The following is an 18,305-nucleotide window of genomic DNA, read 5'->3' on the forward strand; positions in this document are numbered from 1 at the left end:
ACGAGGCTTCGGGTTTGTAACACAATCCAGCCGCTGGATCCGCTCCTCTTGATTTTCTGCCCACATTGCTGTCGCATTCCAGCCTGCGACACTCACTTGCTGTTTACCCCACGAGCGGGAATAGTTTGTCTGCGACTTGTGTTGAAGGTGTCCTCGGATGACGATCCATCCAAAAGACGTGAAATTACTTTTCTCTTCAGGAAAAGGAAGAGGCACAACAGGAAAGCGTCAGAATCCCTGAAAGCCTCTTAGTCTCTTAAGATATTTGTTCTCCAGGCGGTGGTTCAGTTAAAGCGAGTGCCTTTAAAGACACACCCACAGTAAGTTAGTACATGCGTAAGTAACAGTCAGAAACGTTCGGCTTCTAAGTGGACTGGACAGGAAGATTTATCTAAGCACAGCTTGGGTAGTCTGTTTTATAATTTTATAAAGGAAGCCTGTTCAACATCTTAGACGCTTTCGTTCGGACGCTGAGCAGGGATTATTTTTCTGCATATTTTCTGCTTTGTCAAACCTTTTTGCAAAAAGTGCATTTTGTGCACTTTTGATGGTTGACTTTATTGAAAATAAAAGAAAAGACAAAGTTGCATACAAAAAATTTGAATAAAAGTAAGCAAAAGAACAGCAGTAAAGTATACTTTCAGGTTCAAAGAACGAGGTAGAATAATAAACTTATTTTTACACCCACCCATGTTAGTAACATCTTCCAATAAATATGTTTTTTTTTAAACAACTTTAATTTGGGAAATCTGTAAAAATAAAATAAAATTTAAAAAAATGGATTCTTAGCTTTTCTCTTGCTAAATTAAATTGTTAACCAGCCACATTCAGGCCTTTTTAGTACCAGAAACAAGAAGTAACTTAAGTAGAACTTTTTATCGAAACAGACTAAAACAACATAATGCTGCAAGAGCAGATTAAAAACTCTCTGTCTGGAAAGAGTTGCAAACCCGTTTCTAAGATTTTTTTTGCTCCAGCAAACCACAGTGACAGACATGAAAAAACACCAAACAGTGGTAAACCTTTGTAGGAATACTCATATTACTCTAAAAGAGCATCTACAACTCATCCAGGAGGTCACCAAAGAAAACATCCAAAGCACTGTAGGGCTCATTTTCCTTAGCTGAGGTCAGAATTCATGACTCCACAATAAGGAAGAAACTGAGTAACTATGAGAGGTGAAAACTAATGACTATAAACTTTTTTCTAAGCTGTCCTGCCATAAAATGAACACTATCCTGGCAGCCGACCATGGTGGTGACAGAGCGACAAACTGCATTGATTCCACATTTAGTTGGAAAGTTTCAGTCAATAAAAGTTGTGAACATGTGAGTCCTGTCCAGTCAAATTTCCAAGCTCAAAGCTTTCATGTCAAATAAAATAAATTAAAACTCCTCCCACCAGGACCGTCCAACCTTCCCGCCGCCCCGTCCATCTTCAGCACCCACTCGTCTCCTCAGGCGCTCCTCTCTCATCTGTCCTGGCATCAGGGAATCTAATCTCTATCCTTAACTCCTAACCTCCCCCAGGCATATGGAGGGTTTTAGAGAATGGACCAAGAATGTGGCGGACCCCTCCTTCTCCCCCGTCATTACCAGCGCAGCAGCCGCTGTGACACTCCAAGTTAAATATGATTTTTTTTTTAAAAATTTTACGTCACAGACAAAACTGAGGTTGTGTCTGGAAACTAGCCACTCTCTTTATTCAAGTATTGTTAGGTCAAATTTAAAGATTCGTTTATTCAACTGCAACCCGTAATTTTAACCTAAAAGTTGGGAATCATCTCGGTAATTCATTTTCGCTCATTTGTGTACGCTACTGTTCTCCAGGGACCCTCGAAGCGCACATCTCCGGTTTACCATTTGTACGTGCCAGCGTCCTTAAAGACAGGATGACGCCTGACAACAACTGGAAGGCCAAATTGCTGATGCAGATATCTCAAGAACGCAAAAGAAAGCGAGGACGTGTGCAACAGATGGCAAATTCTTGCAGAACGTGGTTCGGTGAAAGAGCTGCTGGACTCAATTTAAAGCTCTACGGTTTTTGGTTTCTATGAGAAAGCAGAACCGCTTTGTGTTTTCAGAGAATTGCGTGCAAGCTGGTGGAAGCATCGGCATCTCTTTCGACAATAGGAGCCGTAAACAATGTTTTCTGTCGCTTCACTTAGACGTCACAGTTGTACTGTTCTTCTTATCACGCTACATCGCGTAATTCATGTCCCCTGAATGGGACTGTGCACACAGTGCATGACCGTAACAGTAGGAAATGAGCAGCAGGAAGAGGAAGTGATGACGTGGAGAGCTGACTGCATTTCCTGTCCGACATTCTTCACCCATCGCTTCAGCAACAGAAGAACCGGGGCACTGAAGTGCAGGAAAAGAAAGTGGAGATTAAAGGGGATTAAATAGGAGGAATAAATGGCAGAGTGAAAGGAGCAAAAGAGCAAAACGTACAGAAGAAAGGAGAATTACACAGTGAAACAAATCTCTCTGGTCTCAGCCGGCCTCTCTCACCTTCTCCCATTTCCTCCACTTGTTTTTTTTAACATCATCTTTTCCCGTTCTTGGAAGTGTGAGAGGCGGCGTCTCCGAAGCTGTCCGGTGATGTCATCCATTTCTATACGAGCCACAAAAAAAGCCGCCTCCACCCATCGCCTCGATCCCCCACTTCCCTCTCCCTCCTGCCTGAACACGAGACCCCACCTCAAACATTCCTGAGTTCAGGCACGTTTTCTGATCCGACGAGATATGTGGGGCGTCAGCCACCAAACGACTCAGCTCTGCCTTGTTGAAGTTTGGTTACAAAATGTGCCGCTTGGATGAAGGATTGTTTTAATCAGAGCGTCCCTCGACTTATTTTCATCTTGTGAAAGTTTTTTTTTGTCAATAAACTACTTTTCTGAGCTGTCGAGGCATTTTAAGACACCGCCACAACATTTTCTGTTTGATTTGATGACAGAAATGAAGAAAAGCCACCTCCCAAAAAAGCCAACTTAATTTTACTTTCTGCTAAACAAGCAGAAAGGCCCCCTGAAGACTCATAGAGGGATTGAGAGTTATTTCTCAACTAAAATCCAGCATGACTGTCATACTTTAAAAGCTAGTAGAGGCTGCAGGGATATGTACTTTTTTATTTTTATTTATAGAACTTTTCCACTGAAAGGATTCAAGTGCTTGACCAGGACTTGTGCTAGATCCAGTTCTTGACTGGTTCTATAAAAAAAGAGAAATAGTTCATGTTTCAAAGGCCTGAAAGTCAAGTCAGAGTCATGCTAAATATCAAGCTATTGTTTTATTAGCCATTTTTGGTAAAAAAAAAAATTATAGTGCTTGACAGTAACTGCACTTATCACATGTACACAACATACTTCATTGATCCCGGAGGGAAATTAAATATAATATTTATCCGAGCACTGTATTGATACTGGATCCTGGGGTCCAGAGCCAGAACCTGGAACTACGAATAACCAGTGCTAAGCTGGTTCTAGCACCAGTCATGCCCTGCAACTGGTTTGATGAAATGGTCGCTTTTCATGTAAATCTTTCATATAATTAATATTGATCATTCTCCTTTAGTATTTGAATAAGATCAACACTGTTGGATTTCTGCAGATATAAACTTTTTCAAATATTAATTGAGCTTACTGTACTGTTTGATAACTAGGATCGATTTGAACGCACGTATGAACGATTGAATTGAAATTATTTTATAGAGATGGCATTTGTTGTGGTTTGGCGCTACATAACTAAAACTGAACTGAATTGAATATTTAAAAACATAAATGTCATTTCTATTTTTTACCCATTGTTGGCTCATTTTGTATCTTGAAAGGCGCTTTATAAATAACCACACAGTTCTAAAAAGTTACATTGCTATTAGCTTGTGTTGCTAATAACATTTAGCTTGTTGTTGAGGACAGATACATCCTGCTCGTTTTCCCAACTTGCAACTGGGAAATGTTCAAGACCAGAGATAAATGCATCACAGGATAACCAGCCACCGGCTCTTGTTTACATCCATCTGCTTTAGCTTGTAATCGAGAGTTAGCTGCTCGTCCCATTTGAGTCTCACCTGTTTGAAGTAAAGATCATTTCGTCTCTTTGGACTCAGCTGGTCAGTGTGCGATCTCAACGCCCTAATGATCAAATAAAACACAAAGAAACTGTTCTAGCCATTCTTGAGCTCCTACCTTTACAATAAATAAATTGCAGTTAGTTGCCTTGTCATGACTGGGCCACAAGGAGTTCGAGACGTTTAACAGCTTAATTTGATTATTAAGGCCAACAAAGAGAAACGGACAACTATTTTGGTGTTGGATTGAGTTAAGAAGACATTTCCGGTTTGGATTTTAGCTTTACGTTGACTTGATCATTCATCCATGAGGAAGACAGTTTGAGAAACGTTAATATTCAGCATTCATTCAGGCTTATGTGGCACACTTCAAGAGAGACTGATAAGCAAAAAGAAAATTGTTCCTCTATAGTGTATCGTTTTTTATTGTCTGCAGTTTCCCTCTGTTGTCTAAATAAAAATGTGTCAGTATGTATGGAAGTCCAGGAATGTGACTGATGTGGGTGAGTCACATGAAGGAAGTTCAGAGGGAAAAAGGAAATGCGGGTCGGTTTTACTCCATAAATTCCCACCAGCCTGACTCACCATCCACTCAGCACTACCCGCCGCTGTAGTGGCCGTTATGTAGCAGAGCACAAATAGTCGCATACCCATCAGAAGAGTCACAGGGATGAAAGAAAGCGTCACCATTGCGACACATTTAAAGTGTATGACTAATATGAAAATAGTCCTTTGGGTACCGACTGTTTTTTAATCCATAGCTGGAATAAAAATGATATTCCTATGACTGAGTACATGTAACTTTGTTACCAGTTGGAGAGAGGACGCCTCACGCAGCACCATTTCAAGGGTCTCCTCCTGCATAATGTTATAAACAATAATTTTGTTATCCGCTGAAATTCTCTCTCCGAAATGATCTCTTATTAGATTTTCAACATCCTCCGCTTAATTCAACGCACACAAACATCCACACAACTCACACTCCTGCCTGCTCTGACGGGACGGTTTGCAAAGCGACGTTTGCAGGACGGACAAACAGATTTAATGACTCGCACATGATGAAGCGCCAAAGGTACAGATGCATACCTGTAACCTGGAATCTCAGACGCATTCTGCATGAGGAAGGGAGGCGGGGGGGACGCTGATGTCAGACTTTCAAGCTTCTCGATCGCTGCTGTTATCACTCGGTTGGGAGCCCTTTGTCTGGAATTCACACATTCTTGTGGGACAATGCAGAAGTGTGACAGATCTGATTATATGCCGGTATTTACCTGAGGAATTATCTGCATTCCTTCTGGTCTCTCCCACCGCAGACCAAAGCTGAGGTAAACGTGTCTGCATTGGCGCAATCGAGAGGGCCCCCTATTAACATTCAAACATCAGGAGCCGTGTGGAGACTTGGCGGCACTCCCGGTTCATGATTTAAGTTGAGGATCTGGATATGAATAATCATGTTCAAGGACAAGTTTTGTGCTTTTTCTATTAGGCTTTAGAAGCTGAACGAAAGCCAGCTGGGAGATTGGTGTTCATATAAAGTGCTGAAGTTCACTCTGGGTTACCTCAATCAGCATTCCTGCAGGACTTTTGACATGAGCCATGATATACAAGGCTGGACGCCTCCTTTTTTAGGAAAGCCAGAGAGAACCTGTATTTAGGACTGCTTTTTTAAAAGAAAAAATCCCAAAAAACAAGAACGAATAGGATAAAAACCAGCCTTCTCTGAAAAAAAAACAGCTGCTTTAAAGATGCCTTCAGTTTTTCCAAACCTGAACATGTATAAAGATGTGAGAGTTAAAGGGATCAATTTTATTCAATTTTAAGATGATTAACTTTTTTTTTTCATCTGTGGTGAAAACATGGTGGTGGCAGAATCATGCTGTGGGGTTCCAGTTAAATCCTGCCTTGAGAAGCTGGAATCAGAATAAGCTTTATTTGCCAAGTTTGTTGCACAGAAACAACAAATTTGACTTCCACTTTGTTCTCAATGTAGAACCATTTTTAACATAAACACTGTCATTCCATAAATGAGCAAATGCTGCAACAAAGCTTATTTCTCTGATTAAAAGTGCATTTTGAAACTTCAAGTAGAAATTAAACAATTTTTACAAAACCCACGTCTATATTAATGTTGTTTATCAACCTAATGTAATACTCTAATCTTAAATGTCATCTTTACTTGAACTATATGCTGAAAATTATCATACTTTACTGAAATAAAGGCTTTAAAACATAAGTATGTATGTAACTCAGTTCATCTTGTGAACTGAGTTGCTGAACTACATGGACCTTTCAATAATTTTCCAATTTATTGATTAGGTCTGGAATGTTAATATATATATGCAGTGTTTATTTTAAAGCAAAACGCTGTTATAAATCCTGGTTAAAATTTGAGGTTCATTTTCCAGCAGAACTATAATCATAAACATACAGCCAGAGACATGGTGACTATTTTAGATGAAACTATATTCATGTGTTGAAATGGTCCAGTCAAAGTCCAGACCCAAAACCAAATGAGAATCTAAGGACTTAATGAGCTCTTCATAGAGACTCTGAATTCAACCTAAATTAATAGTCAGTTTCTAGATGTGCAAAGCTGGTGGAAGCATCACACCGCAAGAGATTTTTGCAGCAGTGAATGTAGCAAAATCCATGCCACACTTTTCAGATTTGTATACTTTTTTTATACTTTTGGCACATTCTTGATACTTTCAGGCTGTCAGTAGTGAAGACTAAATTGAAACATCACATGACGCGCATCAGATGTTGCTGGACGATGAGTTCTGAGGGAGTGAAGAGGAGAAAGAGGAGGATGGAGGGATGAGTGGGGACAGGGAGGAGGCGCTGGGGGACGGGGGGGATGTTCATTCAGAACAGCTGAAGAGAGCCAAGGGGAGGTGGGAAGAAAAGAAAGGGGGAGGCAGGGGTGGTCCTAACCATGACATGTGTGTCAGTCAGTTGAAATGTGTGTGGAGACCTCTGTTCACTTCATTCTGCTGACTGACTGAGGAGCGCTGGAAGTGAGAAGAAACAACCCAAGCCCTCAGAGGGACACACAGGAGGGAAGGCTTACTTTTTACAAAGTGTGAAGAGAAGGGAAGGAAAATAGTAGACTGCTAGAGCTTACTCGTGATTTTTTCTTTCTTCTTCAGTTTTCAAAATCTTAAGTTGTTGCATCTTTTTTTTTTTTTTTTTTTTTGAGGGGGGGGGCTTGCTTTTCTTCTGGCTTCTCCCAATGCTTGGAACAATTACTTTAACAGGTAAGAAGAGCTTTTTATGTCTGAAACACTGTTGCTTTTTGTGTCTGTCAAAGTCAGAATGAAGTCAAACTGTTTATGTTGTAAATCTGTATCCATTCATTTGATTTGAATATAACGGGACTCATTCAAGTGTGTTTTCCTCGTGTAAGTGAGTGGTTGCCAAAAGCATTGTTGCACTAAGGGTGTGGTTAGTTTGCGTTGTGGTTTCTGGATGTTTTGGCATGGATGAGTGATCTCAGTTGGAGAAAGCTTTGCCTAGATTACCGCAGAACATCACAATGTAAAAAAAGAAAATCTGCTCTACTTAACTTTGCAAACACATTTCCCAGCAATAATCTCTGGATTTATTATCCTGAATGAGTGAGAACATCTTAAACATGTTTCAAACTTTGCAGTGGAAAAACGTCCGTCAAATGTCCATCTTTGATTTTTATTTTTTATTTTTTATTGTACAGACCAACATCTGAGCCAACACACTGCATCCCATGATGTGAGGTGTTTTATTAGATTAGTGGGACTCTAACTCCGGGTGGGGATATTTACTCACGGAGGATGTGTAGGGAGAGAGAGAGAGAAGAGAGAGAGAGAGAGGGGCGTCTGGAATTGATTGCATGCCAAAACACATTCTCTTTCCCAGTTTTCTTCATCTTAACTCGACAGGGTGGTTTAAATAGAGCAGGATTGCATCACGATAAATTAGAAACTCTGGTTTAGTACGATGTTGTTTTATTTGAGTGGATAATAACTGTTGCTGTCCTCCTCCCTCTGCACAAACAGAGATGCTCTGACCACACCTTTAAAGATGTTTGTGTGTGTATGTGGGGGTGTTAAGTATCGTCCCCGCTGGGGGAGGGTGACGATGTCTCCTTGCCCTGTTTTTAACGGACTGCTATTGTTTTAGAACTCCAGACCCAGACTAAAGTATTTGCATGTATTTGTATACAGTCTCTTGCCCCCGCCCTTGCAGATAGAGGCGACCCCCAAACGAGTCATGCAACAGAAGCCCCAACAGAAACACAACCTGACTTCAGCGCAGACCTCAGTAGATTAACAACAACAATCGGTTATTGGCTGCAGCTCTGATATTTGATATCGCCCCTCACACACGAGGATCTGTGTCCTTCTGAGATAAGCAACCCAAATATGATGGCGAGTGTCAGGAATATGCTACACCCTCGTCCCCGCTTCCATCCAGCTTAACTTTGGATTCTTCCTGGCCTTTGCTCGTCCTCCTCTGCCAAATATTTACAGTCCCAGGACTTTGACGGTTGGTTGAGCAAGAAGAAAGAGATCAAAAAGATGGAGAAGATGCCAGCAGTCTGTAAAATCAGCATGGTTCCTGTTTTATTGACGGTGTAGGTACACAAAGAAGTGGCTTACTTACAGTGTGACCCCTCCCACGCTCTTCTTTAATAACCTTTTCTGTTCTGGGGCCTAATAATTGAAAACAGCTCAGATGAACTGGTGTGAATTTATGAATTTCGATTAGATTAGTAGTAGTAAAAAAATAAAAAGTACCACACATGTTGGAGAAAAAGTTACAAAACCTTTATTGTCACTTGAATCATTTTCCTGCAGTAAGGCAGTCAAACTCAACAATTTAAACGTCCTGCTAACTGTAGCCATTTTTGATAACAAAAAGGTCGACCACCCCCCCTTCCTTTATTTTCCAGGGGCCAGGGAGGGCTTGGAGGCTATTGTGTTTTTGTATGCGTGTGTCTGGTTTGGGAAGGGGGGGTGGGACCCCTTCCATCCTGCTGTGGTGGAATTTGGGTCAAGGGGATTGGGACTTATTTTAAGGAGGGATACTGAAAGGGGGTTGGGAGGGTGTTGCATTGTTTAATTTGAATAGTACATGGGCAGAGGCAAGACACAGTTTAACTAAAAAAAGGAAACAAACATTCTTGAAGTCTCTTGCTATTTAAACTCACACTACATTGAGCTCATCTTAAAAAAATGTTAGGGTTGGGCATAATTTTCATTCCTCTTAAGGCAGAAAAGTCAGGAATGTTCTTCATTACACTTTTAGTAGATAAATTAAGAGTGTTTAAAAAAAATAAAAAAACATTCATCTTTTATTGCCCAGGCAACATTTTCTGCATTTGAAAGTTAAAATATTCTTGGTACGCTGTCTATGCCTATAATTCAGAAAAAAGGGACGTGGGCCGATGTGCAGTTTAACATTTTTGTGTGGAACGACGACATCTAAATTATAGAGATTTACTAACCAGATGAGTTCAGTTGGAAATGACCAAGAACCGAGTTGAAACTCTACAAAAAAATTATATTTCAGTTTATCGAATATAATTTTAGCATATATTTTTTTTGTAAAGAAAAAAAAAAAAAAAAACCAAGAAATTTATCATGCAACCGCTAATGTAATATTCAAGTTGGCTTCATTAACTGGCGGATTATTTCCCACGATGAGCTTGGTTTAAACAGCAGCTTAGATGCTCTGTGTGTAATCCTGCAACCCGACTCCTTGAGCATAAATCATTCTAGGATTTTTTTTAGAGACCCCAGGGTCTCTATAGACGTGAAATTTCCCAGACTGTAGTAAGATCTGAGGAGCCTCCGGCAGCCCCGCTGCTCCCCTCGGCAAAACGCCTACATTTGTCAAAATACTGACAGACCGACATGTTGAATGTGTGGTTTATGTCTGCTATCTCAGCTATTATTGCAACATTTGCCCAACATGTGTTCAGCTGCAGAGGAATGCCTACAGTGAGATAAGTGTCTCTGTCTGGACCTTAAAAGCGCCACAATGAAGCCCCAACACATCTCAGAGTAGCGTAGTAATCTAAAAACTGCATTAGCATGCATTAGTGTACCATTACAATTGAGTATGTGTATTATTTATCTGTTCTGATGCCCTTATGCTTTTTCCCATTTGCACATAGCAAAGTTATACCAACGAATAGCTACCAGGAGTTTAGGATCTTTACAAATACCTTTTTTTACTTAAAACGTTATATGAAATATAGAGCAAGTTATTCTGACTCTGCAAGTGATTTGATTTCCTCATCATTAAATGAAGGTTACAGATGATAGCTTTATATGGACATCATGGGGATTTCATTTGGAATCTTTCTACGGCACAAAAGTGCACACAGAGTCAAGTTTATTAGTTTATTACAGAGTCAAGTAATAAACTAAATTGAGAAATTTGATCAAAGTCTTACAGAAAGCCCTTTCTTTTCTTGTCGTTTCAGTTGGCCAGCCAGATGGTCTGCCGCTGGGTCAGAAGGAAGAGGTTTCGGAGAGTACAGAAACTGCCCCGGCTGACGGGACTCCTCATGTAAACGGCGAGAAAATGGAAAAAGAGTCGCCAAGTGCAAATGATATCTCCGCTGTTGAAGAGAAGGTAGCAGAGGAGAAGACGGACGACGCAGGTGAGGTTGGCTTCAAGAAGATTTTCACCATCGTGGGCTTGAAATTCACCCTTAAGAAGGACAAAAGTGACGAGACGGACCCTGTGACGCTTCTAACCGTTAAAGACAAAGAAGAGGAGATCAGCTCAACTGAAGAACCTGCAAAGGACAAAGAGGACGCTGCAGCTGAAGAGAAAACCCCATCTGACGAAAATAAGGCCCAGACAGAAGCATCTACCCCCGAGGGAGAGACCGCTAATAAAACAGACAAAGATGAATCCACTGACACTCAACCTGAAGGCGCTGCTGCCGAGGCTGCTGATGAAGAAGTCAAGGAGGAAAAAGCAGAGAAGGAAGCAGAGACCACACCTCCACCCAAGGAGACTGGTATGTCCCCCTTCAGAAAGCTCTTCTTCGTGGGACTCTTCTCAAACTTGAGAAAAAAATCCAGCATCAGGAAGACAAAGGAAGAGGAGGAAAAGGAGGCTGCTGAAAAAGAGGAAATGGCTAAATCAGAAGAATCCACTGCTGAGGAGAAGGAGGAGAAAGACGTGGCAGAGCAGTCAGTGAAGGATGAGAACGTCGCGTCAGAGGAGGGAACCAAAGAGGAGGCTGTTGTAACAGAGGAGGAAACTAAAGAGCAGACAGCAGAAACTCCTGTGGAGGCAAAATCTGAACCTGAGTCCAAGCATGAAGCTCCCAGCACCCAGGAGGAGGCAAAATCAGATGCCACCCAAGAGGTTACAACTCCAACTGAAAGCATTACTGATCAGAGCAAGCATGAAGACCAAAAGGCTGAAGCGAGTGCAGACGAGAAGGCTCCAGCTGAGGTGAATGCAGAGGCTGAGCTGCAGTCATCACAGGAGAAGTCCAAGTCCCACGGAAGCCCCTTGAAGAAGCTCTTCACTGGAGCCGGCCTGAAGAAACTCTCAACTAAGAGACAAAAGAACAAGAAAGAGTCAGAGTCAAAGCTCACAGAGTCTGGGGAGCAAGGGACAGAACAACCCCAGTCTTCCGCTGAGTCCGAAGAGGCTGCTAAAGTTGACAGTGGGCCCTCGTCTCCAGAGACCTCAGGAGAGCATCCTGTGGCTGCAGAGGCAAACCAACTCGAGTCCAGCCAAGAGACCGAAGGGGAAGTTGCATCTGATGGTGAGAAGAAAAAGGATAGTGTCATTGCCTCCTTTAGAAAACTGGTAAGCCCCAAGAAGTACGCCAAAAGGTCTTCTGATAGTGAAGATGAAGGCACAAGTGACAAACCAGTTAAGTCTGCCACTCTGTCCTCGTCCGAGAGCGCTCCACTGGCAGAAAAAGGTGCTGAGGAGGAAGAGGGGAAAGAAGACAAGGGTCCAGAGGATGAGCCAAAAACTGAAAACACAGAGAAACTGACCAGTAGCACTGAGGAGACCAAGAAGAAAATGGACACCTCTGTATCCTGGGAGGCTCTGATGTGCATGGGTGGACCTAAAAAGAGGACAAGGAAGACCTCTGACTCTGATGATGAGGAGACCAAAGCTGAAGAGGAGACAACAGGAGCAACAGTTGCAGAAGAAGAAGATGTGAAAGAAGAGGGAAAAAACGAGGATGCCACTGACGCTTCCCAAAATCCTGAAAATGAAGAAGTGGCTCCCGCACCCGAGCCAGTAAGTGCACCTCCTGTGAGAGAGTCACCCTGGAGCACACTGAAACGCTTGGTTATGTCAAAAAATAAGCCCAAAAGTGAGGAGAAGCCAGACGGGGCTGCTGACCAAGCCCAGCAAGACACTGAAACACAAAAAGAAGAGTCCTCTTTCTCTTTGAGGAAGCTCTTCCCCGGACGCAAGAAGAAGGTGGTGGAAAAGCAACCATCTGCAGACCAGGGCTCAGCCGAGGAGGACTCTGACACCCCAGCTGTGGTTCCTCTCTCAGAGTATGACGACCAAGCTGAAGTAGCACAGGAAGCACCGAAAGAAGCAGCTACAGTCCAGAGTAAAGTGTCTGCTGAGGATAGAGCACCGTCATGGATTCCAGCCAGCATTGAAGGTGCAGAAGACCAACATGATCAGCTGAGTGATATTCCAGAGGAGGCAGAAAATGCTGCTACGCCTAAATCCGTCGACACTGACATTGCAGAGGATGAAACAGAAGACCTGGTTGCTCCTCCTAAAGGTCTAGGTCGCACAGGACGTAGACTGTCCACCGCCGAGGTGAAGCCTATTACTCCAGCTCCAGCAGCGGCGACCTCCCCTGTTCCACAGGGTCCCAGGCAGAATAATGCAGAAGAAATCATTGGTGCTATTGAGGCTCAGATCACTGAAATCCCCACCCAGACATCTGTGACTCTGGAAGATGTTCCTCTCGAAAAGGCTTCTGAAGAAACCGAGAGTGACCCAGAAACGGAAAACACCAAGCCTGTAACCATTGCCCTCCTGGAGAAACATGTGCAAGGTGAGGCCTCGGCTCTTTGTACCGGTCTTGTGACAAAGGAGATTGCTGAAGTTGCTGTGGAGGAGCCTGTGGAGCCTACATTAGAAGACCTGGTACCTGTTGGCCATGCTACTGATATTGAAATGGTGGCTGAGGAGAAGCCGTTAGAACCAGAAGAAGCTGCTGTTTCAGAAGATCCGGTGCTCCAGGCTCATGTTAACAAAGTCCAAACTCTGGAGCTTGAGCCTCTTGCAGTCAAATTGAGTGAAGTCGCAGAGATTGAAGTGGCCAGTGAGAGCTACGAGCCTGAGATTGAGAAGCTTGGAGCTGTCAGCACAGAGACCTCTGAGGTCATTCAGCCCACAACACGGACGGAGAACTCCCCTAAAACTGTGGTCAGTGCTATAGAGCCTATTCCAGAAACGGCTGTCTGCATCCAGAGTGTAGAGGTCTCTGAGGTAACTGTGGAGTCCAAGGAGGGTGCGATGGATGTAGAAGAGGTGGCCAGAGAAAATCAAAACGTAGAGGGGGCTGAAATTGCTCTCCCTGCTGTTGTGCCAAGTGAGGAAAGCGCTGTAATCACTGAGACAGTGTTGCTTGTTGCTCCAAATGAGGCCAAGAAGAACACAGAGATTGAGACTCAGAGTGCGGTCATTGCAAAAACTGTCATCAAGGAGGCTGTAGATAAAGTTTTAGAAGATGCACCACAACCCAAAAAGCCAACAGCAACCATCCCAACACCGGTTCAGGCAACAGCGACCACAGAGGGTGAGACCGGCGTCACAGCTGACCAAGTTGTCATCACTGACACCCCTGTTCCTGACATCTATGAGAGACCGGTCCAACAATCCCCTCAGTCCTTATGTGTTGCCATGGAGGTCATAGAGACTGTCCCAATAGAGATCACAGAAAACATTAAAGAAGATAACAATGAGGAGGAGGAGGAACCCAAAAAGGACTTGAAGAAAGCCGTGGAAGTACAAGTAAGTGAAGATGCTGTCATTGAGGAAGAAGTAACAGAGATCAAAGGCGAAGATGTTGAAGAAAGTGAAAAAGATCAGGAGGGAGAAGTGAAAGAAACCTCCGAGAATGGGAACAAGTCGGAGGCCCCTTCAGAGGAGAAAAAGGAGAAGGCGGTCGAGACCCACATGCCGACACAGGTGGTCCTGCAATCGGCCAACGAGGTTGAAGAGCAGCCCGTGAAAGTAGAAACCGTGGAGATGCTGGATGGCGAGAGTTCAAACACCAGCGCGACAGCTGAGAATCCTTCAAGACAAAACAAACTCCCAGACCTGACGGAAGAACCTCAGGAGTCCAGTTCTGCTGAAGCTGCTGCTGCTGACAGTCAACGCTTGGACGCAGACGAAAGCCAGCTGGAGCAAAAACCATCAGCAAAGTGTGCGGAGGTGATGGCGCAAGTGATCGAGGTGATTGAGGAGGCTGTGAAGGAGATCGAGCCTGTGTCTACAGAGATCACAGCAGCATCATGAGCAGGTAAGACTACAAAAGTATATCTTTTTATTTAAAGCAAATCTTTTACTAAATAGTGTTGGGCGAAAAGAAGCATGGATTCTTTTGCTGGCTTATCAAATGGTGTTTTTCTTTTTTTTAAATCAATGGGTCCTACTTTTATTAGAAAGTAGGGAGGGGATTTGCACACCAACTAGATGAAAAAGCTTTTGTTCAGGCTTTGAGTAACCAGGGTACCTTTGATATCAAAGCAGGAATGCCGCCATTGACCCCCGTCTTTGTGGGCTCAGGTCTTAAAGGGAAGCGGTGTATGTGAGGGGCAGATGAACTTGTGCTGAAAGGCTGATTATGATTCCTCTGCTCTCTCCTCCTGTTTTTCTTCTATCACCGGCTCAGTATGGAGTCCAGAAACCATGTCGAAGTCAGCATTTGTAAGGTTTGATTACAAAGCTTCGAAGAACAGAAGTTGTTTATCTTTCCCCAGTTTTGGCTTCACGTACAAGTCTTATATGTCTAGGCTAGCAGATAGTTTATTTTGCAGTAATGCAGTAGAGATGCAGACTGATGTTAGCTGACATGACCAACGAATCGTTTGCTTCATATTTATTATTCTGACATGCTGGTTTACTTCCAAAGCCTGCACTAAGAGGAAAAAGGCGAACAGGAAAAATGTGGGCTCCAGTGAAGCATTTAATATGAAAACACTGTAAACGAGAGTAGGAGTTTATAGTGCCGTGAGACAACATTGTTGTAGATTTCTACTATTAATAATTAACTGGATCAAAAACTTAATTAAAAAAAATTGTAAGGGGAGTAGTGAGTTTTTTTTTGCAGTGTATACAAATATAAAGTATTTCTTGTCATTTTTCAGTTTTAATATTGTGTGTTATTTTATGTCTTATCCTGTATTCATTTTATCTGCAGTAAACGTTTCATTTAGTATAAATCCAGTTTAGCTGAAGGTAATCGAAGGGGACTGCAGACCAAGACAGCTTCTTCTTAAAACAACTCCAAACTCTAAAACATTATAGTAGTTTATGGGAAACCAGTTCAACATACTTTTATCATGTCTGCAGGTGATTATTTACATTAAAAAGTAGCAAGGAGGCAGTTCAGCACAAATTATCTTCCTGTTTGAAACACATACTGAGAGCAGAACATGAAAAACATCCGTGCTAATAAAAATATAGTGTCAAAATGTGACTTAAAATCATAGTTTTTTTGTACATAATTTTCTTTTTCCAGACCGTAACTCTGACTAAAACTGCTTTACATTTCATTTTCAGTATGTTTCGCACAGGAAGATCATTGGTTGCACACCACCTCCTGTTTCAAATAAACTTGTCTTGTTTGATTTCCTGTGTAAAAAAGAAAAAAAAAAAAAACGAACACTAGTTCTTGGTGTACATAGCTGCCTACTGGAAGTGAAAAGAAAAATTATGCTTTAAAGGTCCATTAATTGTTGTCTGCACAAATTATTTTAATGTTTTTGGAAGCAGAGTTGGTTTTAAATAATAGCTGTCTGCTTTGGACTTTGGACTTAAAAGAATCTCACTTAAATTTGAGAACAGGTGGTCTCTTGTTCTAAAATGTTTTTTTTTTTTTTTGCCTTGTCCACAGGTGAGGATGCAGCCCCGTTGCCTGGGAGACACACTTGTCAGGACCAGGAAGTGTGAGAGAGAAAGATGAAATGAGAGACGATGTTCTGTGGTGACACCTATGACTGAACCTCGCCCATCCTGCTCAGAGAGACTGAGAAACAGCTCCTCCTGTCTCTCCTCCCACCTGTCCTCTGACTCTCCCCTGCAGCCCTGTCACAGCTCCATGACGGCCCACTGCACCCTCACTCACCTTAACACCCATGCATGTCCGGTCCCTCAGAAACATCCTGTTTGGCTTGTTATCACACCTTCACTGACTTTCTCATTGCCCCTGCTGCAAACTGGTGGAGAGGAGTTGAAGTGTTTTGTATGCAGGAGTGTGAATTTTTATGTGTATAGTAGCAGTGGTGTGAGAAGGTGAAAAGATGGGTGATTATTATCATGTATATTGTATTTATATCTTGATTATTCATTCATTCACAACATACGTGTCTTATTTCTACTTTTTATTTTGCCTCATTTTGTTTATCGTAAGGACTTCACATTATGCTGTCGTGCAACAGGTTTTTTTTTTTTTTTTTTGCTTTGTTTTAAACTTGATGCGGACAAGTCTTAAAATTTCTCATAAACTGCATCCGGCTGAATAATGATATACATTAAAAAAAAAAAAGTTGCATACAAGAAAATTATTTCAAGGCTTTGTAGGTAAATATAACTCAGTCATGGTACAAGTGCTATTCCACAGGCAGAGGAGCAGAGATTAAAATAATAACTACTAAAAATGGACCACGTGCTTGGATTTATCACATTGTGTGTTTTCACTCTGCATCCCCACTTAATATTTCATGAGATTCATGTACGTAAGACAAATTCACTGCCTGATATACTGTGAAAAGACATTGTCACACATTGTTTAATGTGATAATAAAATACTATGACAACACTTTAAGCTTATAATGTGGCAGAAGTATTTGCTGTGTTACAAAGAATACACACATGCCAGTTTTTAACACTGGTCCGACAAAACACAAAAGCATTTCATGTGTATGGTGTTCAATGTTTCCTGATTGATTACTTCTTCACTTTCTGTGCAGAAACACAGAAAGCGCATATGTTTTTCACCATTTTCTTATGGAAAAAAAAAACAAAACCTTTACACCCTTTAATCCTTGACTTCTTGGGAGTCACGTTGAAGGTGAGCTAGTTCTGCACAACGTTGTGTTCTTCACCAAGCACTATGGCTCAGGTTCATTAAAACTGGCACCAGGGAGGACACAAACAGAGCGAGGGATGATTTAGAAAGGCACAAACTTCATGGTACCAGGAATAAATACTAAAGCTCATTTTTTTCCCGTTAATCTAAAAGCCAAATTCAGTTAGGATTAATCAGGGAGCCATGGTCTTTCCATTGATCACAGGACTAGGACACCAGTTGCATCCAATTAGCTTCCCAAAGTATCCACACAAGCTACTTTGAGTCAGGCATTGCATCTCCATTGTAAAAGGACGCCTCAAGAATAGTCCAGCAACTAGACTGTACCACCAAAGCCGCTTATTTCTGATTAACTTTAGAAGAATAGCACCAGGTCAGTCATGTAGAGGTGCTTCTATAATCAGTGAAATTTAATTTAGTGGCTTATATAAGCTAGCAGTGCTAAAAGCTCGCATTTCTTTCAGCTTTAAGTTAAAATATGTGGACATTTGTGCCACAGTTTAGGTGCCAATCTTGTGTGTAAAAGATCTATATTTGCTTTATTTAAAAAAAAAGAAAGGAATAATGATTAGAGAATGCTAGAAAACTAAAGACTTGCATTTGTTGCAGAAGATCAGCATCTAGAGCCTACCCTACCCATCTTAAGCCCTCCGTTCTGTTTGTAACCCACAATAACTGTGAACCTGATAACATTTGTACAAATTGTATACCTCCTGTATGTACCTAAATAATATTGTTGTAATATTAATATTAACAAATAACCTGCAGCCATTTAGCAAAAGTTTAATGTAGCATGGTCATAGTTGTCTTTTATATTTTCCAAGCTGTTAATAGTGAGGATTCAGAAACTTGTCTATATTTCATTCAATAAAGGTAGAGAAAATGTGTCTGGATTCTTTATTGCTTCTTGAATTGGACA

At 41.9% G+C, this 18,305-nt stretch overlaps 1 protein-coding gene across 2 annotated transcripts in view; it reads left to right on the top strand.

Annotated features, from left to right (window-relative positions):
* akap12b (A-kinase anchoring protein 12b) overlaps positions 1-18,273 on the top strand; it is a 44,939-nt gene extending 26,666 nt beyond the window's left edge. The window contains exons 1-3 of one of the 2 annotated variants that reach the window (XM_088002184.1): positions 6,987-7,328; positions 10,541-14,596; positions 16,193-18,273. In XM_088002184.1, coding sequence (XP_087858310.1) covers positions 7,304-7,328; positions 10,541-14,592 — 4,077 coding nt within the window. In that variant the 5' untranslated portion in view covers positions 6,987-7,303 and the 3' untranslated portion in view covers positions 14,593-14,596; positions 16,193-18,273. Of the gene's footprint in view, positions 1-6,986; positions 7,329-10,540; positions 14,597-16,192 lie in introns of those variants that run through there. The other variant, XM_088002183.1, reaches the window with a different exon arrangement.
* Positions 18,274-18,305: the final 32 nt, after the last annotated feature.

This window comes from Poecilia mexicana, unplaced genomic scaffold, assembly GCF_051168715.1.
Source record: "Poecilia mexicana isolate PSO_F unplaced genomic scaffold, ASM5116871v1 scaffold_21, whole genome shotgun sequence".
NCBI lineage: Eukaryota > Metazoa > Chordata > Actinopteri > Cyprinodontiformes > Poeciliidae > Poecilia > Poecilia mexicana.